Source organism: Saccopteryx bilineata, chromosome 1 (genome assembly GCF_036850765.1).
Source record: "Saccopteryx bilineata isolate mSacBil1 chromosome 1, mSacBil1_pri_phased_curated, whole genome shotgun sequence".
In the NCBI taxonomy this organism is placed as follows: Eukaryota; Metazoa; Chordata; class Mammalia; order Chiroptera; family Emballonuridae; genus Saccopteryx; species Saccopteryx bilineata.
In genome coordinates, this window is record NC_089490.1 from 363,691,566 (window position 1) to 363,716,834 (window position 25,269).

Here is a 25,269-nt window from a genome sequence, read left to right on the forward strand (position 1 = left end):
ACAGTCAGACAGACTCCCACATGCGCCCGATGGGGATCCACCTGGCATGCCCACCAGGGGCGACGCTCTGCCCACCAGGGGGCAATGCTCTGCCCCTCCGGGGCATCGCTCTGCCGCGACCAGAGCCACTCCAGCGCCTGGGGCAGAGGCCAAGGAGCCATCCCCAGCGCCTGGGCCATCCTCGCTCCAATGGAGCCCCGGCTGCGGGAGGGGAAGAGAGAAACAGAGAGGAAGGAGGGGGGGTGGAGAAGCAAATGGGTGCCTCTCCCATGTGCCCCGGCCGGGAATCAAACCCGGGTCCCCCGCACGCCAGGCCGACGCTCTACCGCTGAGCCAACCGGCCAGGGCCAAGAAACATATTTTTAATGTTAGTTCATTTTAATTCACTTATGTTTATGTATCAATAGCTACTTCATCAAGCAGCATAAACTTGGGGGTATCTTTCCCAGAAAGATTTCTACAACATTAGGTTATGACAGAATAGACTGAACAAGGTGTAAGAATGATTCCTCTTTACATCAACCTAACTCCCAGCCCCAAATAAATTATAGAATTCTCCAAGTGTGCACATGTTTGGAAATGCCAAGAAAATGGCCAGGAAGCTGCCACTGCAAACTGAGGGCGCTCCCCACACAGGGGCCGGTGGCGCTCTAGGGCAGGGAGGGGGAGGAGGGAAGAGAGCTTTCGTTATTTTTTGACTGTGCTTCTCATTTTTGGCCTTTCAGAGAGTTATATTCACAAGTTATTTGTATAATCATAGAAACATAAGGAATAAAGAGCTAAAAAAAAAAGTACTGCTGAAATTAATCTGGCCTGTTGAAGTCAAAGAAGGTATAACAGGACAGGACGTGATCAGAAAAGAAATAACCGTTTGAAGGGCTTTGTCAATATTCACCTAGTATTTCAAGCCACTGTGCTAAGTGCTGGGGATACAGAACAGAATAGGAAACTGTTCAAGTCAGCTTGGATGAAGGGAAATGATAAGAGAAAATATAGCAAGAGAAGGTTAAGTTCTGGGGCACAGAGCTGGTCAGCCCCGAGCCACAGCTGCATCTCCCAGGGTCCTGGACCACGCTCTCTGTAACCAGCTCTGAAAGGTGAGTGGGAGAATAGCAACGCCTGAGAAAAGCCTGCCAGTCCCAAATTTCTATCACTTTTTGGGGTGAGGCTGATGTCAAGTGATTCACTAAGTCACTTGACTAAGGAACCTTGGCTGGAACTAGTTCATTAATTAGCAAGCCAAGTACCAACACTGGCCTAGCACGGTGCCGCAACACAGAAGCCTCAATTAATGCTCGCTGAATTCACATAAGTCGAATTCATGTCAGGGCCCTGCAAGAGGAGATAGAGATTTGAAGTTGGGGCGGCAAACAGGTTATTTTCCATTTTGCAAATGTGGACGGTGGGGCTGGAGCCTGGTTGGGCACCCCAGCGAAGGAACATTGGGCATCTGCAGGACTCACTTGGGGAGAAAGAAGAGCTGCACAGGGCCTTTCTTCTCCCACCTCGGGGCAGAGGCCATGGTCAACAGGATGGTCTGGTTTTTAAGGACAGAGGAAGCAGGGCTATAAGGCTCCTTTTCCCGAGTGGGGCAGGGGCCACAGCGATGGGTATCTCCTAGCCTGGCTTCCAGAAATGCTAATGACTGCCTGGAGACCAGAGGCACCTCCTGCATTCACATTGCTTCCTCAGATGAAGGCTGGATAACATCTATCTTCGGGAACCAGAGGAAGGAGGGGGCGGGGCTTCCTGCTGCTGCCTGGGTGAGCAGCTATGAGCCTAAATGGGCCAAGAACCAAGAAATACAAACCATTCTCGAGTCTCTGTAAGGGTCTCAAGTTGGTATTTGTCTCCTCTTGGGGCTATTTTCCTAAATGTAAAACCCTTACACAAACACCCCAGAGCCCATCTAAGAGCAGAGAGACAGGGAGGGCTTGGAAGGCTGTGTGTGCATCCCCACCTGGCTGGGGAATGGACCCCCGAGGGAGAGCTTGGGGTGGTGAGCGGGCTGAGTCCCGGTGGAGGAGGGAGGCCCTGGTGGGGCTCACAGCCTCACAGGTAAAGGTTCTCACAAGAAAGCAGAGCCCAGAAGGGGCAGAGAGCCCGTAAGCACCTGGAAGAAGAAGGCTCTTCTGTGCCGCTCCTGCAGGGTCTGCTTCAGCTGCTGCACGTCCCACTCCAGCTTCAGGTACTCATTCCAGGCATTTTCCATCTCCTGTTGGCCGAGGAGACACTTCCGATTCTTAGTTATCCCTGCCCCCGAGAAGCCCCAAGAGCACCTGTGCTCCCGACCACAGCTGACCCAGCGGTGGGTGAGGAGGGGTGGGGAGGGAAGGGGAGCCCCGGGTGTTGGGCAGGCCTGGTGAGAGAGAGACATGGGTGGTCTTCTCATTCACACTCAGATCCTGGCCATCTGCACTGCCCCCTCTTGCACCCTTGGGGACACTTTGGTTCCCAGCCCTGGCAGAAAGGGCCTATACCACATCAGAACAAATAAAGTGGAAATGATGACATCTTAGAATGACCAGATTGGGGAAAAGCCTTACAGGCTGCTCTGAGAAATCTGGTCCCTTGGGTGCCATCCAGGAGTCGCTGATGGGAAGAACTCTGAGGCACCCCTGGACATGTCTCCCCTTGGACAAGGGGAGCTACTACTCTCAGGAGGCAGCCTGTTATCCCCAGACTCTCGCCCCTGGTCACCAATTCAGTTCTGGCTGGAAGACGAGAAGAGCAGCCCCCTGCCCAGCCCACCCTGGGGGGGAGGGAAGAGTCTGGGGCCCTCACACCCTCTACGCACGGTGGACTCTCTGGAGAGCTCCGCCCGGATGTGGACGAGGTCCTCCTGCAGCAACCTCTGCTGGCAGGCAATCTTCTCCAGGTGCTGGGGCTGGTCCCGGTACTGCTCCGTCTGTCTGTGCAGCACCTCCAGCACGGACTCTAGCTGGTCCTACACCAGCCAAGGGTCAAAGAGCAAGATGACAACAGGACAGTCCCCGGAGGCCTCCCCATGCCAGGAACTAAACACACGTGCCAGATCTAACCATGTCCAGCTGGGCCTGAGAGTCAAGGTCTTTGAGTCTAGCTCTGACTCTGCCCATTGGATGGCCAGAGGCAAGTCACTGAGGCTCTGTGCCTTGGTCTCCTCATCTGCAAAATGGGCACAAGGCTATCACCTCCTTATGGAATAAATGATGAGGATAAATCAGTCAGAGGAAAATTCTTTAAGCTTTGGGGACAAAGCCCAGCTGCTAGGGGGTGCAGGGGGCACCACATACGAGGCAGGGGAGCCTGCCTCTCCCAGGCTCACCCAGGCTCCAGGGAGAGGTGGGCCAGAGCAGAATTAGGGAGCTGGGAGAAGGAGGGCAGTGGTGCTAGACCACAGTCTCTCTATAAGGTTTCCTCCAGCCTCAGAAAGAAACACCCCAACCAAAAAAACACCCTTTAAACCCAAAGACGTTATTCCACCTAAACTAACCTGTTGTCTGATACCATCCAGTCTATGACTGAGAAAAGACAGACCCCCTACTCCACCAAGCCTAAGATTATGCAAAACTGATACATACTTTGTTCTCCTTGAGGGCTCGTATCTTGTCTTCCAAGTCCTGAAGGATTCTGTCTTGTTCGCAGAAGATGCTCAGCTTGACCTGTGAGCAAGAACAGGTTGGAGAGGGCCTGGGATCATGAGAAGAGGCATGCCTTGGAGTGGAATCAGAAGGCCTCTGGCCACAGAACCATCTAAACCCTGCCTGAAGCTGCCCACCCAGGTCTGGGGACAGCAGGCAGCCAAGGGTCCGCCTGTCACTCTGTTCACTCACATCAATGTCACTTTCAGCAATCTTCACCGGCTTCAGGCTTCGATCCTTGAGAAGGTCCCGGCCTGTCACCTGCGAGGTGAACAAGTTAAAGGAGACTGAACCATGGGGTTTGGGATCAGAGATCAGGAAGGAAAGCCAACCTCACAATGGGTGGGTGTGGAAGTCTTGGCAGTGCAGGTAGGGTCATGGCACAGAAGCGGCAAAACCTCAGGCAATACCCACTTCCTCTTCATGGCTATTTCATTTTAGGATGAAACCGAAACCTTCCCAAGATTCTAGTAGCACTTGTAAATTTCTCAAAGTGAAAGAAACACAGACTTTACAGTTAGTCTCATCAACTGCAGCGGCTTATATTTGCTCAAAATCGGTATGAATCTTGGAAGACTTGCCACTAACGGGAGGTTTTTGCTACTGAACTCAGGTTCAGACATAGGTGACAAGCAAATGCCCCGGACACTGTCAAGCCTAAGTGTGAGGGGGTCTCTGAGTAGTCCGCCTCCGCATGAGTACGGCCGGCCTTCCCCACTGTAACTGTCTGGGAAGAGGATCTGGCCCAGGGAAGAAGGAACCTCGCTAACTCCTGGGTGGCATTTTAATAGCTCGCTGAATAACTGAGGGTCAGCTGTACTTGTATACGTTACAAGTTACCCTGTCCTCTCAGAAAAGGAAACCATGAAACAGTACACAAAATCACCCACACTTACGGGTGGGTGGAATGTCACATTCCCCATCCTTCCTTTAACCAGTGAGGGCCACATGCTGCCCGTCTCTCACTGACCCCTACAAAGTTGAACCCAGCCCTTTAGCCCATGTTTTCATTTTCCCAAATCTCCGTACCAGGAGCTGTGCGGGGGAAGGGGCCTCTACTGAGGGGGCCTCTACTCAGATGCCCTCTCCCCAGGGCCAAGCATGGGCAGGAATAGCCAGGCCGAATGTGCCCCTCAGGGGAGACTGTCTTGCTGATGTCCACCTTGCAGCTCTGACCAGGGAGACAGGGTATGGCTAACCATGGCCAAGAGAGTGGTGTGCAGCACGTAGAGCATCCCAGCATGGATGGACAGACAGCTGCTGGAGAGACGGCCCTTGCTTTCTTCCTACTCCAGCTGGGAGGTCCAGTAAGAAGTTTGTGAGTGTGAATCAAGCAGAAATATACTGCTCACAAAAATTAGGGAATATTTTATTGCTTCATGTTTTTGGAAATATCCCCTAATTTTTGTGAACAGTATGTCTTGGCAAGCATTCCCCTCAGTACTCAAACCCCCATATGCCCAACTGCCCTATAGTCCTTCTCCCTGATAATCAGCAGCAGCAAAGGTCAAGGTCAAATGACAATTCTTTCTCCATCCATGCCTTCGCTCAACTACTGAGTCTGGCTGCACACCAGCCCCCACCATTCCCTCTGGTCAGACCGTACAGGGCAGAAACCAGCGTCTTATTTATCTTGATAAGGTCAGCCCCGCACAGAAAGCCTGGCACACCGACAGGCACCCAATAAATGCTCACTGCACTAGAGGTAGGTCAAACGGAATGTAGGTCTGTGCTGTCGAGTTCTTAGAAAAAAATAGAACTCCAGCCAAATTCCGCTCTTCCAATGGACAGATTATATGTACAGGTACATATACACACGGTCATGGAACACAATAATGACAGCAACGATCCACAAACAGGCTGTGCTGGCCTCCGTAAGGACAGAGTGGGGGAGGGAGACGGTGGAATGAATCCTGGCGAGCCACAAACAGCTGAACTTCCCAGGCCTTTACACTCAGGGGAACCTAGCAGGTAAGTGTAGGAGAGCCGTCACTCTGTGCCACAGTCCTTCATCAAAACAGAAGGCTGTGAGCTTGCCTACCCTCCCGGGGGCCGACACCGGCTCACGTCCTAGGAAGAAACCATTTTCAAAATGAGATATGCTTTGGGGACCTTTCCTCCTGCCAAAGTTCTTCCCCTTACTTCAGTGAAGCTTTTTTACAGACGATATCCTTTCAGTGCTGAAATGAGCAAGGCAGAGTCTCTAACTGAGCGAAGTCTCATTTATCTAGCCCCGTCAGGAGGGGGGGAGGGAGTCTCCACAGAAAGGGAATTTTGAGAAAGCCGAATATTTTAAACTTTTTGATAGAAATCTTACTAAAAGTATGCCCTTCATGCCTTCCCAGAAGGATAAATATACTTTTTATTGGATGACTCAGGCATTATAAAAAATCAAATATATAGTTTCTTAGAAGCTTGTGTTTGGGGCTATTTGCGCCTTGATTAAATGCTCCCAAATTTCTGTGCTTTCATTTCCGATTCAGATCGACATACAGTGTTTCTTCTGGTTCTCAGGATATTAGCACTTCCTCTTTTCCAAGGAGGAACTTTCTATGGTCCCCTTTCAATGTGCTGCGGGTTACAAATTCAAACCCAGACTGGGGTCTGTTAGGTTAGGAGCTCCACACAGGTGACAGACTGGCTGCTCTTCCCCATCGCCCTCCTCGCTGGGTCTGGTGCCCTTCACGGGAGACATGCCCACGCCTTGGTTCTCCCTCGACTAAGGACCTTAGTACATCAGGTGAAATGTTCTGTCTCCCCTCACTAGACACTACCCTGATTAGGGGTGACTGTGAGGACTGTGACCTATTTTCTCTGTATCCTCAAAGCCCAGCCAGGGCCCATCACACTGAGGATATTTGGGAAATGACGGCTTAGTGAGTCTGTGAATGTAACAGAACAAGGTGGGCTGGCTGTGCTCAGGGCCCAGACCTCCTCCTGTAAGGCCACAGGCTTTGTGATCCTGATTACACGGCTCGGGGGCCCTTTAAGTTTCTGAATTTGTCTCTGTCCCAGAGAGCCAGGCTTCTAAGACACATCCACAGATAGTGTATTACATCTAATTTTCCTTTTAAAATCGTGCTTTGTGTTAGCAATGTTTAAATCTACTTAAAGTATCAACTATGGGCTCCCAGAACCACTGTCACCAGAAACAGTGGAAGTCAGTGGGCACTTGTCCATTTGAAAGACTGTCTGCATCAGAAAGGAACTGAGGCCACCCAGGCATCTTCCTCCCCTCTGCCACATGCCCAGACTCCTTTTCTCAGGGCTCAGGATGGTGGACACCGCACCTGCTCCCCCATCTGCAGCCTCCCTGGTGATGCAACAAAAGCTGGCCGTGTTTCTGGAGCTACTGCATCAGCCAAGGCAGGGATGGAAGGCCCTGTTTTGTTCTGACCTGGATCCCAGATATCAATACCCTGCCCCAAAGAGTAGCCACCTTAATTCCATGGCGAAATCGGAGGACACCCCAGCTCCTCCAAGGTGACCAGGAATGACCGCTCCCTCCCAAGGAACTCATGCTCAACTCCCTAGACCCATGCTGGTCTCTGTCTAGGTCAGGCCTCGCCACGGGGGCAGATGAGCGAGAATGGGAACATGACACAAGCTGGTAGCAAGCTGGACAAGCCTTCCCCCCACCTCTCCCCAGACCCGTGGCAGCACAAAAGATGGAGTCACAGGACAGCACAGATGAGAGGCTCAGCCTGGTGCACCAGCCAAAATGCTGAAGGGAACTTCAGGAGAAAGAAAATAAACCAAAATGACTTGCAGGAAGCCTGGGGGTGTTCAGGAGAGCCCCTGGTTAAGCGAGTGATGGGATCGGCACTGAGCCAGAAGCAATGGAATGGCCCCGCTTGGAGACACGGATCGGGTCATCTTACGCTTCTCCTGGGCCGACAGCCCCGTGCTGACTTCTTCAGCACTTTGTAAAGCACGTTGATCAAAGGTTCATTATTTTTTATCTGTTACAAACAAAAAGGTAAATACAACAAAACGTAACAGGTGAGACATCAAACAACACTTGAAGGAGCCGGAATCTGGGGAAGTGGCAAGGGGACCCTAATAGAGAAAGTGTTGCCGATTCAGTGACTGGGACTCAGTCCCCTTGTGCAGTTTCCCAGCTGTTAGACCAGGGGTCCACAAACTACGGCCTGCGGGCCACATGTGGCCCCCTAAGGTCATTTATCCGGCCCCGCCACACTTCCGGAAGGGGCACCTCTTTCATTGGTGGTCAGTGAGAGGAGCATAGTTCCCATTGAAATACTGGTCAGTTTGTTGATTTAAATTTACTTGTTCTTTATTTTAAATATTGGATTTGTTCCTGTTTTGTTTTTTTACTTTAAAATAAGATATGTGCAGTGTGCATAGGGATTTGTTCATAGTTTTTTTATAGTCCGGCCCTCCAACCATCTGAGGGACAGTGAACTGGCCCCCTGTGTAAGAAGTTTGGGGACCCTTGTGTTAGACCTTTCTAGAGTTCAGTTCCCTCGTCTGTGAACTGGGGGACAACGAGCTCTGCCTGAAGGAGCTCTGTGCAGGCTGGCGTTCATGGGGTGCCGAGTTCAGTGCCCGTGTCACTCTGGGTCCTGCCGCGGAGGGCAAAGGGAGTCTGCTTCCTCCTTTGTCCTCGCTCACCGCACGCTCTAAGGCAGTGGTCCCCAACCTTTTTTGGGCCACGGACTGGTTTAATGTCGGAAAATATTTTCACAGACCGGCCTTTAAGGTGGGACAGATAAGTGTATCACGTGACCGAGACAAGCGTCAAGAGTGAGTCTTAGACGGATGTAACAGAGGGAATCTGGTCATTTTTTAAAAATAAAACATTGTTCAGACTTAAATATAAATAAAATGGAAATAATGTAAGTTATTTATTCTTTCTCTGAGGACCGGTACCAAATGGCCCACGGACCAGTACTGGTCCACGGTCTGGGGGTTGGGGACCACTGCTCTAAGGCACCTAATCTTCAGTTTAAGAGCAGAGCCATCCTTAGTCCCGCAGACCCTTGCTTCCTCAACTGTGTTGCATCTAAATTACATCTTAACAACGATCCCAATGCTTACAGCTCCTTTAAGGGGAGACTGTCCTCACCCACTAAGACAGTGGACCTCAACCCTGGCATCACCTAGGAACTAACAAATTCTGATGCCCAAGTCTCGCTCTTAAGAGACTCAAATGTATTTGGTCTGGGGTGGGCCCTGGGCATCGGGATTCTTAAAAGCCCTTTGGGGTGACTTTAATGTGCAGCTAGGGTTTGGAACCATGACTCCAAAACAGTAGCTCTCAAACTTTACGGCTTCAGAACTACCTGGAGGGCTTAATGCAGGGATGGGCAAAAAGTAGGCTTAAGGTTGTAACATTCTTTTGAGTTAATAAAGCTATTGTAATAATCATAGCCTGCATGTCTTTTTCCATACGGACAACCATAAAAACCTACTTTTGTTCATCCCTACATACAGACTTGCTGGGTCCCACCCCCAGAGGTTCTCACTGAGCTGTTCTGGAGTAGCACTCAAGATTTTGCATTTCACCCTGGATAATAGCTTGGTTGGTTGGAGCATCAACCTGAAGCGCAGAGGTTGCCGGTTCAATCCCTGGTCAGTGCATATACAGGAACAGACTGATGTTCCTGTCTCTCTCCCTCACTCTTCTCTCGCTAAAAATCAATCAATAAATGTTATAAAATATATATATATATTGCATTCCTAGTGAATGTCCAACTCTTGCTGAAGCTGCTGGTCTGGCATCACACTCTGAGAGGCCCTGCTTTGAAACAATGTTTCTCAACCACGGCTACACATTAGAAACACTGAGGGAATTTTTGTTTGTTTGTTTTAAAGAGTAATACCTGAGTGTTATCAGTTAAATCAGAGTTGCTACAAGATAGATAGGACCCAAGAACCAATATTCAAAGGGCTCCCGTTGTTGTTTCAGTTCATGGTCAGGGTTAATAACCTCTTCTCCAGAACAGACCTCACACTTTAGTGTGTACAAGAGCCATCCCAAAGCTTGACTAAAAGAAAAAAAAAAAAAAAAAAAGACATAATTCTGGGCACCATATCCAGAAACTCTAATTCAGCAGAACCACAGATCTGCCATTATTTATCAAGCCCCCAGGGGATCCAGAGGTATGAGGAGTCCATACTTCACACAACCAAGAAACTTGGCTCCAGAATCTGACTTTGCAAACAGACTCGGACTGAGAAGCCCGGATCTCAGGCTCAGTCAGGAAGGATCTGGCGGCCAGGCACCTGGAGCCACTGAGACATGTCCCTCACCAGGGACGAGAGCCTCTCTGGAGTTAACTGCCACCCACTCTGCCTACAAAGGCATCGCCTGACCACCTTGCAGATACTGCCCCCATCCCAGCTGTGCTTCATAGCTGCATAAAAACAATTCCAGCTGCCAACACCACACCCCCACGCTCCCGTCAGAACTAGCTGGGGTGTAAGGTCCTGAAGAGCAGAACTTCGATGCAAGAAGTACAATTCAGCGAATACACCTTTAGGGTGTGAAGTGCATGGTACACAGAAGAAAGAAGGCAGGTATAGAGTTAGTCACAGGGCTCGAATCCCAGCCGTGTCACTTTGCAGTCGTTACCTCGCTGATAATTGGGTTCCTGGTTGGTAATGTGGGGATAAAGATTTCTATTGCTCAGGGATGCTGAGAGGATTAAGTGTGGTGAGAACAGCGAATGTCCAACCACTGCCAGGCAGAGACAGATGCTTAATCAATGTGGAGTCCTTTCCACCCTGGCACTGCCAAGTAAAATGCTAGAGAAGTAAACACTTCCAAAAAGAACCCTTAACAGAGCATCTTCTAAGACAGCGGAGTATGCCTTTGAGGGATCACTGGGCACGGCAGCAAGAATGCTCATGTCAGCAGGAAAGCAACACGGGGCAGGGGAACAAACACCACCAACTGATCCTGGAAGCTGAGCGGCTGCTGATAGAAGGGATGAGGGGTTCTGCATCCCTAAGTCTGGCCTCCAGGGCAGGGACAAGGGGGGCTCCAGGCCAACCAGGGAGGCTTACCTCCTTATTCTCCCAAGGACCCACGAGGGACCCCTTACTAGAAGCTGGTGACAGTGCAGCAGGAGAGGTGCCTGTCACTTTCTCTGAGCTCAGGCTCACTCTGAACTGTGTCCACAGAGGCCCTCGTCTCTGGGGCCCCAGCTGGGCTCAGCACCAGCGCATTGTGTCCTAGCGTCTCCAGAGCCAGGGGGCCTCAGGCTGTGTCTGACCCAGTCGCTCCTCCCTCCCAGCACCCCTCACGCCTCAGCTGCACCCCAGGGATGGGGAGTTAGCTCACCATGGCCTGTGGTGGCCCTTTTAGAAGTCTTCCTTCCAGTAAACTGAACCCGTCTACTTGTAGCTACGCTCCACTTGTCTTCATTCCCCCGCAGGGCCACAGCTGGCACCTGGTAATATCTCAGAGCTCTACCGACTGTCTCTGTGTCTTCCCTGCATCGCCCTTACCTCTGACCCTTCTGCACTGGAGCCGTGCCAGCTGCGGCTCCGGCTCTCGTCTCTGCCCAGTGTGCCCTTCCCAGGGGAATCCCCACCGCCCTCCACGGGGAGGCTGGGCTGGGAGGAAATGGCCCCGGATTTGCAGGTGGCCAGCTTCCCTGGCCATGTGGAGGCAGCCCACACTCTAAGGAGAGTTGAACTGTGACAACGTGGCCTGACCCCGGGCATGTGGCCCTGAAACGTTATTCCCTTTCTGGCTTAGCAGGTTGTTGTGGGTTTCAGACACTTGCAAAAACAAAAGCATCCTGCCTACATACTCCTCAGCCATGGTTCTTGTAGGAGCCACGTACTCTTTTCTTGTAACTCTTTGATTCCAGCCCTTCCCTGGTCTGGGTCCTGAGGTGAGACACCCGCCTGGGAACACTATCCACCAGCTGGGTGAGAGCAGGCCCACAGTCTCCCTTGTCAGGGCACCCCCTCCCTGGGACGCAGGCCACCGCCATGCCGGCCCTTCTGGCAGCCACACCAGACGAATGACTCCCACGCAGCATGAATCCCGCCTCTCTTCCCACACAGGCTGCTGGTAAATTTGTCTGGGGGACTGGTTCCCGGAGAGGAGCCAGCAACTGGAGGAACAGCCACGAGACCAGGGAAGGTTTGCTATCAACACAGCTGTTTTTCATGACAAACAGGTGACAAGTTCCAATTACTAATGTTCTGGGTGCATACAGCTCCTAGCTAGTGAAAACACCCCCAGGATCTACCTGGCCTCTATCTCATCAAACACATTTCCTGGCATCATGTCTCCAGCTCAGTTCCATAAAAAACTTAATTCCTCTGGGTCCACAGCCGTAGAAGCAGTATTTTAAGAGAGTCTGGGAGGCAAGGTGATTAAGAGCCCCTCAGAGTGAGAGGGACACCCAAATGCTGACTCCCAGTAACTTCCTACATGCCTTTGAGAAAGTCATTTCTCTCTCAGGGCTTCGGTCTGGAGCAAAGCGATGCCACCAGCTCCCCTCAGGCCTGCAGGGCTTACAAACTTAACGGGAGTCAGACACAGTGGCCAGCACACACTCACCCTCTATTGTTTTAAGCATCTGCTGGGAATCAGGACACACAGGGACTCCTGGCTCTTCTCTGCTGTCCCGTGCCTCAGTTTCTCTCTCTCTAAATTCCCTTTAACTCACACTCTACATCTTGAAACAAAATGAACCAGAGCTGGGTCTTTCCTCCAGGCCCCACCTGAGTGTCGGCTTCCCCAGGAAACCCGTCTGAAACTGTGAGGAGTGCTCCCTGGGACCCTGTCTGCTGCTGAGCCAACCCTCCGCCACAGGCCGCAGTCTGTGGATGTTCTACGGATCCTTCTGTGCCGACTGCATGGCCCCGGATCAGGGGTGAGAGGAAACAGCAACATGGTGACTGGTGCTCAGAAAAGCCTGGACCAGGGATGGGCTGGTACACATGGCAGATGGAAGCTCGGGCATGGTGGACCTCTCCCCAGGTCAGGTGGGGATGGTGGGTCTGGTGGAAGGACCCTCCCTGTCCAATCAGGGCACAGGACATTTAGTCCGCACCACTCACCAGGTCTGAGCACTGTGTACCCTGAGGCATTACTACCACACTGAGAATACTTGCTTACGGCAGGTAAACTAGAAAATGTCCCAGTTTAAAGAGAGCCCTGTTTTGCTCATATCCAAAAGCCAAGTCAGATTTTTGCTTCCTTCCAAAAGCCTAGGATAGAATCTGGGACATGACCGATCTGCCGCCACCTCCCCCGCGGCCCCAGCCACACCACCCTCACCCGGGCTCCCCTGGGCTCCCTCCATCCCCCTCCCTCTCATCTCCACCGGCCCCACCCCTCTGGCTCTTCAAGGCTCCACACACATGCCACCTCCTCCGGAAGCCTTCCCAGCACCGCAGCCCTTAATGATCCTCATCATCCCAGCTCCGAGCACGGGCTAGGTCTCTGTACACTCATTGTGAATAAGTCAGTTATTTGGGGATCTTTCTCTTTACCCAACCTAGAGGGCCTCGATTTTACTCTTGCATCTCCCCTAGGCTTCCCCAGAGCTGGGTACACAGCAAGAAGTATACGAGTTGATTTCTAAACAGGCCGCCGTGTAGGAAGGTGCCCCTCACCTGCTGCCATAGGACCTAATGTTTGTACCTCACTTCCACAGGGCTGGGTGACAATCCTCATGTTAAAAATCTTTCAAGCCAGGTACACAGGGGTGGGGTGGGGGTGGAGAAGGCATGCCCCCATGGCAGTCACCTGGGTGCCCTCCCGTGGCCCCTCAGTCATCCCCTCACACCCCCACTTAATTAAAGGTCACATTCCTTCAGTCTGTTTCATGGCTCAGGCATAAGAAGTGCTTTTCACAGTGGGAGCTTTCAGAGAGCCCTGTGAATGCAACAATAGCAGCTCTTTCAAGCAGAATGCTTCTCAATTCTACCGCTTTCTCGGGCTCTCTGCAATGGAGGCTGATTTAGAGCCTGAAGCTTTATCACCTACAGGGAGGGACCAGGTGATCAGCTCCTAAATGGGGATGGGAGATGACAGCATCCCTCGGAGCCAAGTAATTGCATGTGAAACCTTCTCCCCCAGCAACAAACAATCCACCGACCTACTTGTGACCAAAAACACAAATCAGCGGTGTCCTGGGAGCCAAACTCACCCCCACTCCACGGGCGGCTCTGAAGAAGCAACTGGTTATTATTTGGAGGGACCTTTGGGCTCTGACCAAGGACAGGAAGAGATCAGAATCTTATGGCCTCATTCTGTAAGATAGAGACCTCACAGCAGAATTCACAAGAAATCGAGCCCGGGATTTGAGGCTGTAAGAAATCAAACTTCTCGCTCAGACAGCAGCTGTCTCTGTTCGGGATCCAGATTTGATCAGAGCTGGTCTGCCTTTGGTTTGGGCTCCGCTCCAGGGGAGCTGACGAGCTGACACTCAGAACGGTGAGTGTCCAAGGGGAGCAAGACCTGAGGTCGCTCACCTTTAGGTCCAGGTACTCCAAGTCTTTCTTCAGCTGGAGGTAGGTATCATCAGCCTTCAAATGAAGCACACAGAGGAAAAGAAACAGTTATGACACTGAGGGTTTCCACAGTCGGGGCTTCACGGATCATTTACATTGCACAGCATCGGGGGCAAGGGACCACAGCAGACCAACACATCCAGGGCCACAGAGGAAGCACAAATGTCCTGGTGCAGCTAGGAGCCCTCTTTCAGGTCACTGTCGGAAAATCCAGCTTGTCCCCTCATTAGATGAGGGGACAGTTTGATGGCAAGAAAGGGGACAGCACACATCCCACCGGAAGGTTAGGTCAGCAATGCAGTAGAGGCGGAAGTGATCACCTGAGACAGAACTACAGAGGTCTAACCTGGAAGAGGACATTCTACACCTGAGCTAGGGCCCCATCGATTACCAGGGCTCCAAATTTTGTCATCAAGCCTTAGCACTGGGTTGTTCACATGCATGAAGCAAAATAACACCGATTGGTATGTGTAAATGCCTGGAAGAGACAGGAAGATGACCTCGTCGGTGACCCAGAGAAGTCCCTCTGTGACCTTGGGTTTCAGGATAATAAGTACCAGAAGCCACTGGAAGTTTCCGCTTCCCTGCTCTGCATGGAGCAGGAGTGGTCAGGTCGGGAGCTGGCTGAGGAAGGTCTAGCACCAGACCTAGCAGCCTGTATCGTCTCTGACAGTCCATCCAGTTCTTCAGAATAATTCCTCAGAAAAGTGAGAATAAGGGAAAAACTGCTTCCCTAGAACTTGTGCTTCCCATATAACAGCTCACGGAAGTTAACTGGGAGACAAGAGGGGTTGTGAAAATGTAAGAAAAGCTGTCCAGGCACCCCGCTTTCTCAGCAGACTGAAAGGCCTCCCAGAGCTGGGAAGGTGTTCCTTGTTTACAGCTCTGATGTAAAACAAACACACAAATAAATGTTGCGAGATATTCAGGTGGTGCTTTTTAACCATGAGAAGTCTGGAAGGACGACGGCCAGGGACACTAGCAGCTTTGCAAGATCTTATTTCTCTCCCTAAACTGTTCCCTTACCCATCCTTAGTTCCTTAATCAGCCCAGTCCCTATACACTTCCCACAGCAGTAAGAAGGACCGAGCAGAGTGTTGTTAAATCATTAGTAAGTTAATAAATTAATGTTATTAAATAGGTGTTATTTAAAAGTCACCCATATTCACAACTTAGGGTTTCTGTAAGTGTTCCCTTACATTCATTTTTCCAACTATATTTCCGAGTCCCTTGGGTCCCACTAAAACAGGACAAGTAAGGAAGGCGACAATCCCATCACCCTCCTCATCTGTCTTCTGTCTGTCTGTGCGGCTCAGAGGAGCCAGCCTGGTCCAGACCAGCATCTCCTTTACGCTGCTCCAGATGCCTGGGAGAGCAATCACCTGGACAACCCCCAAGGAGCTTGCCTGCCAATCCCACGTCCCGGAAAGTTTAGAACACAGTGCCAGGCAGGACTTGGGTCTTGGATATAACTGAGGGGTCCTGGGCAAGTCACCCCCCTTCCTGGTCCACTGCTGGCTGTGTGCTAGTAATTCCTGCCCCACCTCACCTCTCCCAGGTTACTGTGAGGTTCACAGGATAAGGGATGTGAGGCTGCTTTGTCAATGAGCAAGGCGCTCTGCCTTCTCCCTCCGGGCTGACACACACCTCTCGGCATCCCAGGAGCACCCAAGGTGGCAACGAGGACGACAGCCAGCACAGCCCCTTGGGCATGACGGCACACCAGCCTGCCAGGCATGACTCACAGCCAGAGAAGCCACAGTTCAGGTCCCTCACACCACATGCAGCCTCTTCCCCACGCCCGGGCACGGGCCCCGTCACCGCTGCACAGCGTCCGGCAGGAGCACCCAGAAGCAAACAGGCAGGGAACGAGGGAGAGAGCAGACAGCAGGGACAGACTAGAGCGTGGGCATGAGGGAACACAGGCCAGCATGTCACTCCCCTGCCCCAGGCGTGCTCCCATCCCTGGGAGTGCCCGCCAGCGCTGACCTGGCAGGTGGGAAAGGTCAGCTGGTGCTGCAGAAACTGGCCGACGGCGATATTTCGCACACTGGCCAACTTGGCCTGGTGCCGCCGCAACCGGGAGAGAAGCCGCGAGAGCTCCTCCAGCTGCAGGTGTGCAGACACATCACAAGGAAATTAGCCACCGCAGGAGCACAACGCTGTGATTACTCTTCGTCCCGTGCCGGGAAAGCACCGATGTGACACCGTTAAGTAATTATTGCATTAATTCTGTCATTAGGACAAATTAAGGCACTGGCAGAACAGGGGCTGCAGGGAGCACTTTTTTCAGAAAATAGCAACCACCAGAACACCCTCACCCAGACTCACACTTTGAAGGCAGTTAACTAGTCAAAGCGCAGACAGGAGAGGAGCTAACGGGAGACAAGCAGGTGGCTGGAAAGTGCTGCCCAGAGAGAAGAGAAGAGAAGCACCCCTTCTCTTTACTTCCCCATGCTCTTCGCTGGACCTGGGAAGGACCCACTGCTGGCTGGGTGACCCTGAGCAAGTCATTAGACTTCTCTGAGCCTCAGTTTTCTCAACTCTAAAACGGGGGTTGACAATTGCCCTGCAGACTGCATTTTATTGGCTCAGGGAGAAAAAACACGGATGAGATTAGCCTTTTGCAGGCTGTACTCCACCATTCATCTGAGGGGGAGGTGAAGCCCCACTTACCGATTTCCCGTGTAAACTGGGAGCACTGACGGTGTGAGTCATGTACCCCATGGAGGGCATGGAGCGCCGGTCCACGTGAGAGGAGTTCTACAGGTGGGGAGACAAGAAGTCACACTGGGGCCGGGCCAGGAGGCAGGGCTGGGCCCTGAAGCTCTGCCACTCACTGTCAGGGCAGCCCACTGCCTGGCACGTCACCTCTCTGTGTCTCACTCTTCATCTGGAAAACGGGGGTACACACCTCTCTCATCAGGTTATAGCAAGGATAAACTGTAAAAGCCCCTTGAAGAGCTAAAAGTTAGGTTGGGTTATAATACATCATTAAACTGACTGAACACAGCCTTTCCTGCCTTCTAAGCTGCAAGGTGGCAGACTTCCACTTGTATGGTCCCAGCAAGTTACTCAGCTCTTACTGCATCACCTACTTCTTAGGGCTGTTGTAAGAATTACAGCAAAGCCTTCAACCCTGCGCCTGACACCTGACAGTACTGCCTGAGTGTTACCTATCATCATCGAAAGTGCTCATGTTTGTGTTCAGCCCCTGTGAGTCTCCCAGCGCCCTAGAGCTAGCTCCCCGTAGCCGGGCAGGACTCCGGGCCTCACCTTGGTGCTGTAGCCCCATGCTTTCCGGGGAGAACCCCCCAGCGAGATGTCCACGCTCCTCCTCTGGTCCGGCGGCTTGACAGTGACCCTCTCTGCTGGTGTGTGCGGCCGCCGGGATGGGAAGACCCTCGGTGGCCCGGGGGGAGGGATGTCCGAGGGAGATGGCGGCACAGAGATGGAGCGGGGCACCTCCAGCATGCTCCTGCTCCGGCCCTGGTCGGTGAACTCCGGGGAGCCCGCAGAGATGGGAGCCGTGGGGCTGCCGTGCCGGAACTGCTGGCGTTGCTGCCACTCGTAGAGCTGCCACACGGTGCCGTCCCGGTGCGCCCGGCGCTCCTCGCTCGACATCTTCAGGTGGCTGGCTCGGTCCTGCGCGTACTTGTAGTCGCTCGGCAGGTTGCGGGGAGGCGGCGAGGAGCCCCCGGAAGGGTGCCGGGTGCTTTTGGGAAGAGTCTGGTAGTGTTCTGGGAAGGTCAGGGGCTGGCTGGGACCCTGGCGAGGAAGGGTCTGGTCCAGGTGGAGGCTGAGAAGAAAAAAGGACAGGTAAGATGACCAGGAAGGGTCTGCCAGGCTTCTGGAAACACAGCTTAGTAAATGCACAAAGCCAGGCAGGTGAGTGAGCCTTATAAGAACCTCGAAGGTCAATCAAAACAGACACCTAGGACTTTCACCTCTGGGCTCCAAAACCATTTTTTTCCTGTCAGTCTTGGAGTGTCATCAACCTTCTACCGGGCCAACTTGGCTGCCCTACGCCCATCGCTTCAAGTGCAGCATGATGAATCCTGCCTCCTCCTCTCTCCCGCTTGACCCAGGCAGCTCTTCTGATGGGCATGCATATTTCTAGGAACAATCTCACAATTCTCCGGCTCACCACGACTGTCCCTCTGCTCGGTATCCTGGCACTGAGTTCTAGAGGTTCTTAATGGGAGAGGCCGACATCGGTTCCTTTCTTTCTCTACCACTGGTTCAGATACTGACTAATGAGGCCCCCAGCCCCCAAACAACTTGAGACGTTCCACATTAGTTTCCACACTGCACACAGTCAGGTGCTCAGATGCAATCACTCCCCCGCTCCATGAACTTCAACGGCTCCCCACGGCTTACGAAACAAAATCTAAACCCCTGCGTCTGGTCCTCCTAACTCTAGCATCTGACCTCAACCCACCTTGCATCCGCTGTCTTCTCCTGCTGGGGCCAGGACTGAGCTGGGGCAAGCCAGGTGCCTCGAGCCCAGTAGATAAGGAGGCACTGGCCCTTGGTGCAGCCCCATGCTTACTGCAGCCCGGGCAAGAGCCTCACCCTAATCCCGCCCGGCCTCCGACCCCCCTGGGCAACCTTTCAGGTGGAAAATCACAGGCAGTCCGGCCTGGGGTTGGGTCCTGGCTCTAATATCCGCTGGCTACGTGTCTCTAGGCAGCCTTCCCCACTACTCTTAGGCTCAGCTTCCTTGCCTGGAACGTCAGGACAGAATTACCTGCCTCCTAGGGCTGTTCTGAAGAGTACATGAGACAAGTAAGTAATGCAGGCCCCATGCCTGATGCACAGAAGGCACCCTGCCAGCGGTGCACCCTTCCTGCCTCTCTTTCTCTAAGCTTGTTCTTCCCTCCTCTCACTGTGTGGGTTCCCTTTTCCCTGTCCGCCCGACTCTCACTCATTCTCCAGACACTGCCCCCTGCCTCTTCCATACAGGCCTTCTGCAATGATGCAGCCCTCAGGGTTCCTGCTCGCTCTGACCTGGCTATTGTATGATCGGTAACTTTCCCTGTACTGCCATAACCTTTTCATACTTGCAAGACAACTGTTTCCCAGTCAAGCTGCAAATCCTTGCAGGGCAGGAATGGTGGCTCACATTCTGTGGTGTTGTCTACGGTCTGAGAAAGTCTTGACGTGTCACCAGCCCTTCAACAAATACGCCAGCACACAAAAGCTGCATATGATTGTGAAAACTACAACCAACCACTCATCTTATTTTGTGAAAGAAAAATTCAGCAATGGGCAAAGTTTAGAGTTTTACTCAGCCTTAAAAGTCAAACCTGAGAGGCTGAACTGTGGTGGCACAGTGGATAAAGCGTTGACCTGGAACACTAAGGTCACCAGTTCAAAACCCTGGGCTTGCCTGGTCAAGACACATATGAGAATTGATACTTCCCGCTCCTCCCCCCTTCTCTCTCTCTCTCTCTCTCTCTCTCTCTCTATATATATATATATATATATATATATATATATATATATTCAATTCTCTCTCTCTCTCTCTCCTCTCTAAAATGGAAAAAAAAAAGTCAAACCTGAGAGGCAGCATAATGTTGTAAAAAGAGAACAGGTGTGGAATCAGATAGGCCTGTGTTAGAATCCTGACTCTGCCTTTATCTATCAATTTTATCTAACAAAATTCTACACAGTGTTTACCATGAGCAAGACATTGTTCTAAGCCAGTGCTACTCAGTGTGGTCCGTGGATGGCAGCGTCAGCACCACCAAGGTACCTGTTAGACACGAAAGTTATCAATTCCCATCCCAAACCTGCCAATCAGAAACTCCGGGGTTACCCTCCCACATCCCTCATCTGTGCTTCAACAAGAACTCTGGTGGCTAACATTATAATGGTTCTAAAATTATTCTAATTGTTTTAAAACTTGTCTCATTTAATCGTTTCCTAACTGTATGTCCTTTATGCCCTTACTTTCCTTACTATAAAATGGGGACACTAAAAACCACTTAACAGATTGCTGTGAGGATTAGATATAGTTGTCATTCAAAAATGGTAGCCTTGCCTGACCAGGCGGTGGCGTAGTGGATAGAGCGTTGGACTGGGATGCAGAGGACCCAGGTTCGAGACCTCGAGGTTGTCAGCTTGAGTGCCGGCTCATCTGGTTTGAGCAAAGTTCACCAGCTTGGACCCAAGGTCACTGGCTTGAGCAAAGGGTTACTCGGTCTGCTGTAGCCCCACGGTCAAGGCACATATGAGAAAGCAATCAATGAACAACTAAGGTGTCACAATGAAAAACTAATGATTGATGCCTCTCATCTCTCTCCGTTCTTGTCTGTCTGTCCCTATCTATCCCTCTCTCTGTAAAAAAAAAAAAAAAGGTAGCCTTCGTCTCCCTTTTTATCACGACCTTTGCAATTACAAGAGGTAATGTTGAGATTTCAACCCAGACTTGTCTAGTGTGTCTGCCTACCTTGTCTCCTTGCCGCTAGGTGGCAGGGTTTGCTACTGGTTTCCCAAAGTCAGAGGTGCCGGTGTCTCTGAGGAAGGGCCAGTGCCTGAATCCTTTAACAGAGGAGACGGAAGTGGCACACACCAGGCTGGGGGCTTCCCCTGGGGACATTATGACTCTACTAACCACTGTCCCCACTGCTTGAAGCAAAACGCAAACTATGCAAATCATGTCCTACCTGTGCTCCCACACCCCTTCAGTCCAAGGTGTCCCATGATCAGAATCCCCCCACTGGGCAGTGCCCCAAAGCCCTCAGTTAGTCCTAGTCCTCTGTGCCTTCTGCCAATGCACTGCCGTGCCCTCAGCCCCAGTGCTGGCCATTGGGGGCGACCTCGAAGACCCCAGTGCAGCGGTAAGCCACACGGGAGGCAGGCAGGATTGTACGATGAGGAGATAAGATCACCTGGGAGCAGGCAGGAGCTCCCACAGCAGCTTTATACCCGACAGCAGATCCCTTTGCTGGCCCTCAAGCCTGGCCTCACCCCCAAAAGGGTGTTCAAGGTCTCCTGCCCTCACACCCGGCTCTGTGGCTGTGGGGCCTCCCTGTTCCAAAAGGCACCAACACACAGGATGTTCTGATGTAGCCCTACAACATGGTCACATTAAAACGTAAAATCAAATGTTATAACTAATTACTCATTCAGCAGACAGTTCTCACCCTAACTTCCATATCAATTATGCAGGACTTTTACTTCCCACTGTTCCTTACTGTACTGTGTGAGTCCATGATTCAATCCCCACCCCTGCCTTTTTATTTTAAAAACATGCATTCATTTAAACACCAGGAAGATACAGAAGGCTAGAATCTCAAAACAATCCCTTAGAATGTGTTAAGATTCTAAGGGGTATGTCAGTCTGTCCCTAACAAACCATTGTTCTAAAGGAGTTTAATGATGTGAAATATAATGTATATCTCGAAATACTGAAAGAACAATTAGAAACAATTCCTTGTGTGGTCTGTAGTCACAAATACGAGATCCTAATGCAGCCCAAATAATCCTTCTTTTAATGTCCCACATGCTCAATCTAATGAGATTAGCAAAATCTTAATCATACACAAAGCAGAACTCGCCATTTTCTATACTTGCAAATGGAGCAGGTTCCTTTATTAAGCAGACAGGTCTACTTGAGTGTAAGAGATTTTAAATATATCTTTAAGGGGGGGGGGCTCTGGAAATGCAAGGTGCAGTCCTTTCAAGATACAAGTGAATGATCAGAGACGGAGTGCTTTGCTTACTCAGAGACTGACAGCTTTCTTCTTGAAAGGGTAGTCCATAGTACTCTCTACCTTCAATTTCTCACTTTTGTTTTTCAGCCACTGAGAAGCGCTTCTACCACTAGACTGAAACTCCTCTTCCCTGCGTGTTCTGTGACCTCCAAGATCAACGAACTGTTTTCATTCACAGACCTAATGTCACCCTGCCCCTGAGATAAGAATGGCTCAGGCTCCCATCTCACCTCCTAGGGAGAACCCAATGCCTTCCCCAGCTACCTCTTCCCTCCTGGCCGCTGCCTGCTCATCCTTTAGCTCCCTGACAGACACGCCCACCCCCAAACACAGACCACTGTGTGGAGCAGAATAATGCAGGTGTGTGGGCTGCCGGAAACAGTGGTGGAGACACCTCACGGTTAGTAACTTATAACTGCATAGCAGTCGCACAGCTTTTGGAAGTCCTTTCTGCACCCCTGCCTCTTCACTGCCAACACCCTCGGAAACACCATTCTAAATAACAGTCCCATGCCAGGCTGCTGTTGAAAGTCCATCAGTGGCTTTCATAGGCCTTCAGGATTAACTCCAAACTCTTCAGCAGGAAATACAGGCTCATCAGGGCCAAACCCTTGCCCTTCCTTCCAATCTGCCCTCCTGCTTTTTTCTCCCCTAGCCAGCTCCGCACTGACTTCCGTCCTTAAGAGTTACATCTAATGGCCAATAGGCATATGAAAAAATGTTCAACATCACTAATCATTAAGGAACTGCAAATTAAAACCACAATGAGATACCACCTCACACCTGTCAGAATGGCGCTCATTAACAAAACAACACATAAGTGCTGATGAAGGTGTGGAGAAAAGGGAACCCTCCTGCACTGCTGGTGGAAATGCAGACTGGTGCAGCCACTGTGGAAAACAGTATGGAGATTCCTCAAGAAATTAAAAATGGAAATGCCTGTTGACTCAGCTATTCCACTTTTAGGAATATATCTTAAGAATACCAAATCACTGATACAAAAGAAGAAATGCACCCCCATGTTTAATGCAGCATTGATTACAATAGCCAAGATCTGGAAACAGCTCAAGTGTCCATCAGTGGATGAGTGGATTAAAAAGCTGTGGTACATATACACAATGGAATACTACGTGGCCATGAAAAAGAGGGAAATCTTACCTTTTGTGACAACATGGATGGACCTGGAGACTATTATGCTAAGTGAAATAAGCCAGGCAGAGAAAGAAAAATATCATATGACCTCATTCATATGAGGAATTTAATGAACAATGTGAACTGAGGAACAGACAGAGGCAGAGATGGGATCAAAGGGACCAGAGGGAAAGAGGACAGAGGGAAAGGGGAGGAGAGGATGGGATCAGAGAAGGCAAAGAGATTAGTTAAATTATATATACATAACACAGAGTTATAGAGAGCAAGACAGCAAATCCTGTAGGGGGAGGGGACAAAAGGGGTGTCAAGGGGAACACGGGGGCAGGGGGAGGGAGATATGTTTGGTGGGGCACTTGAATCTATGTAAGCATAATAAATTAAAATTGATATAAAAAATCTTATTGTGAAAATGTAAAAAAAAAAGTTACATCTAAGAGGAAATGGCTAGCTTATGATATCATGAATTTCCCCTTGACCACACTGTCTTCTCTACAGGACCCCCCTTCTGCTGCTAACTTCTAAGTTTTGGGGAACCACTGATATGCTGATTGCCCCCAATTCATATGTCCAACCAGCATGCAAACCTCAAACCCACAATCCATATCCAGCTGCCTACCTGACATCTCCCCTTGGATAGCTAGTAGGTTTCTCAAACTTGTATGTCCAAAATGGAAACACCCAAACTTGCGTCTGTATTAGAATCACCCTGTTTTCAAGTCAAAAGTCTAGGGATCACCTGACCTGTGGTGGCTCAGTGGATAAAGCGTCGACCTGGAAATGCTGAGGTCGCCGGTTCGAAACCCTGGGCTTGTCTGGTCAAGGCACATATGGGAGTTGATGCTTCCAGCTCCTCCCCCCCTTCTCTCTCTCTGTCTCTCCTCTCTCTCTCTCTCTCTCTCTCTCTCTCTCTCTCTCTGTCTCTCCCTCTCCTCTCTAAAATGAATAAATTAATTAATTAAAAAAAAAAGTCTAGGGATCCTCCTTGTTCCTCCCTCTCTCTCATCCTGCACATTCAATTTGTTGACAAGCTTTGCTTTTAAGTGTTCAGAATGTACTTCAAGTCTATTTCTCATTGACTACTATAACAGCCTCCTCACTAGGAGCTTAACTTCTTTGTGAATTATTAATCACATATCACTTACCTGCTTAAAACCTTCCAGTGGTCCCCCTGTTACTCTTTCAAATAAAATCCCAGTTCCTTACATTGGAATATGAGGTCCTGCATGATACAGCCCCAGCTTTCCAACCTCATTCAGCAGTAAACTCACTTAAAAATCACCTAGTCCAGCACCAAGAACAGCAGCTCCCCTCCCCTGTGTATCCTTGAGCAGTAGCTTTTGTTTTCAGTAAGACACAGAAGGTAAACAGATTTGACACCTGATCAGTCCCAGGTGGGAATGAGAAGGCATCTTAGCTACAGCACAAAAGGTCTTCCTTCTCCTGATCTGTTCCACAACAATGTCCACCTATTGCTAAGGGGAGCTCCATTGTAATATCTCCAACATCTACCCTGGGGAACAGCCCAGCTGGGCCAGATTAAGGAGGTTACACAACCCACCCATGCACACTGGAGAATAGGCCTAGGCTGTTCCCCTAGGAGCACTACTGCCTCCAGAGCCCACAGTGGACAGTCTGGGGCTTACCAACAGGGAGAATGAACCATGTTTATCAGGCCTGAGGCAGACTAGGTCTGGGCTCTGGCACTTCTGCTGGGGCCCTTCCGGTGGGGAGCTTTCTGAATGTAACATGGCTTTGCTATCACCTCTCTAGTGGGTGGTTTGTTTTACAAGCCAGAGTATGGTGAGGGGGACTTGCTGTCTTCACAATGAAGACAAAACACAGTGGCTTCTGGGGACAATGGAAGCTGGGTGACCCTGAATTCTTCACGTTCATAAATGTGTCCCAATTAATCTAAAATGAAAATAAAATACAGACAGTGCTTTGCAAATAGCAAGAATACCTATGCTCTAAAGAATTAAAAACTGCTCCTTGAAGAAATGTGTGTGATATAAAGCCTAATGTCAACAGTGCCCAAGCACTGCTCTCTGTGCCTGAAGTTAAAAACGGGTCTGTATTTATTCTAGTTTCTACACATGCTTTCCTGACACAAAGAAGGAGCAGTGTAAAAGGAGAAGAGGAGTTAACCATCTACATGCCGACTGTCTCCAAGCACACTCCCTGGGGAACGAAGGAGCCTCCTGACCTTATCTCATGTGGGGTTGGGAGGCTCCCAGACCTGGGTTTGGACTCAGGCTTTGCCACTTATC

General features: G+C 50.7%; 1 protein-coding gene across 4 annotated transcripts in view; it reads right to left on the reverse strand.

Moving 5' to 3' along the window:
- PLEKHA7 (pleckstrin homology domain containing A7) overlaps positions 1 to 25,269 on the reverse strand; it is a 246,843-nt gene that overhangs the window by 23,576 nt on the left and 197,998 nt on the right. For all 4 annotated transcript variants that reach the window (XM_066251040.1, XM_066251042.1, XM_066251043.1 and 1 more), the window contains 7 exons: positions 17,406 to 17,928; positions 16,806 to 16,892; positions 14,091 to 14,144; positions 3,816 to 3,884; positions 3,564 to 3,644; positions 2,798 to 2,947; positions 2,114 to 2,215 (listed from right to left, as the gene is read on the reverse strand). In XM_066251040.1, the coding sequence (XP_066107137.1) occupies positions 2,114 to 2,215; positions 2,798 to 2,947; positions 3,564 to 3,644; positions 3,816 to 3,884; positions 14,091 to 14,144; positions 16,806 to 16,892; positions 17,406 to 17,928 (1,066 nt within the window). The remainder of the gene's footprint in view (positions 1 to 2,113; positions 2,216 to 2,797; positions 2,948 to 3,563; positions 3,645 to 3,815; positions 3,885 to 14,090; positions 14,145 to 16,805; positions 16,893 to 17,405; positions 17,929 to 25,269) is intronic.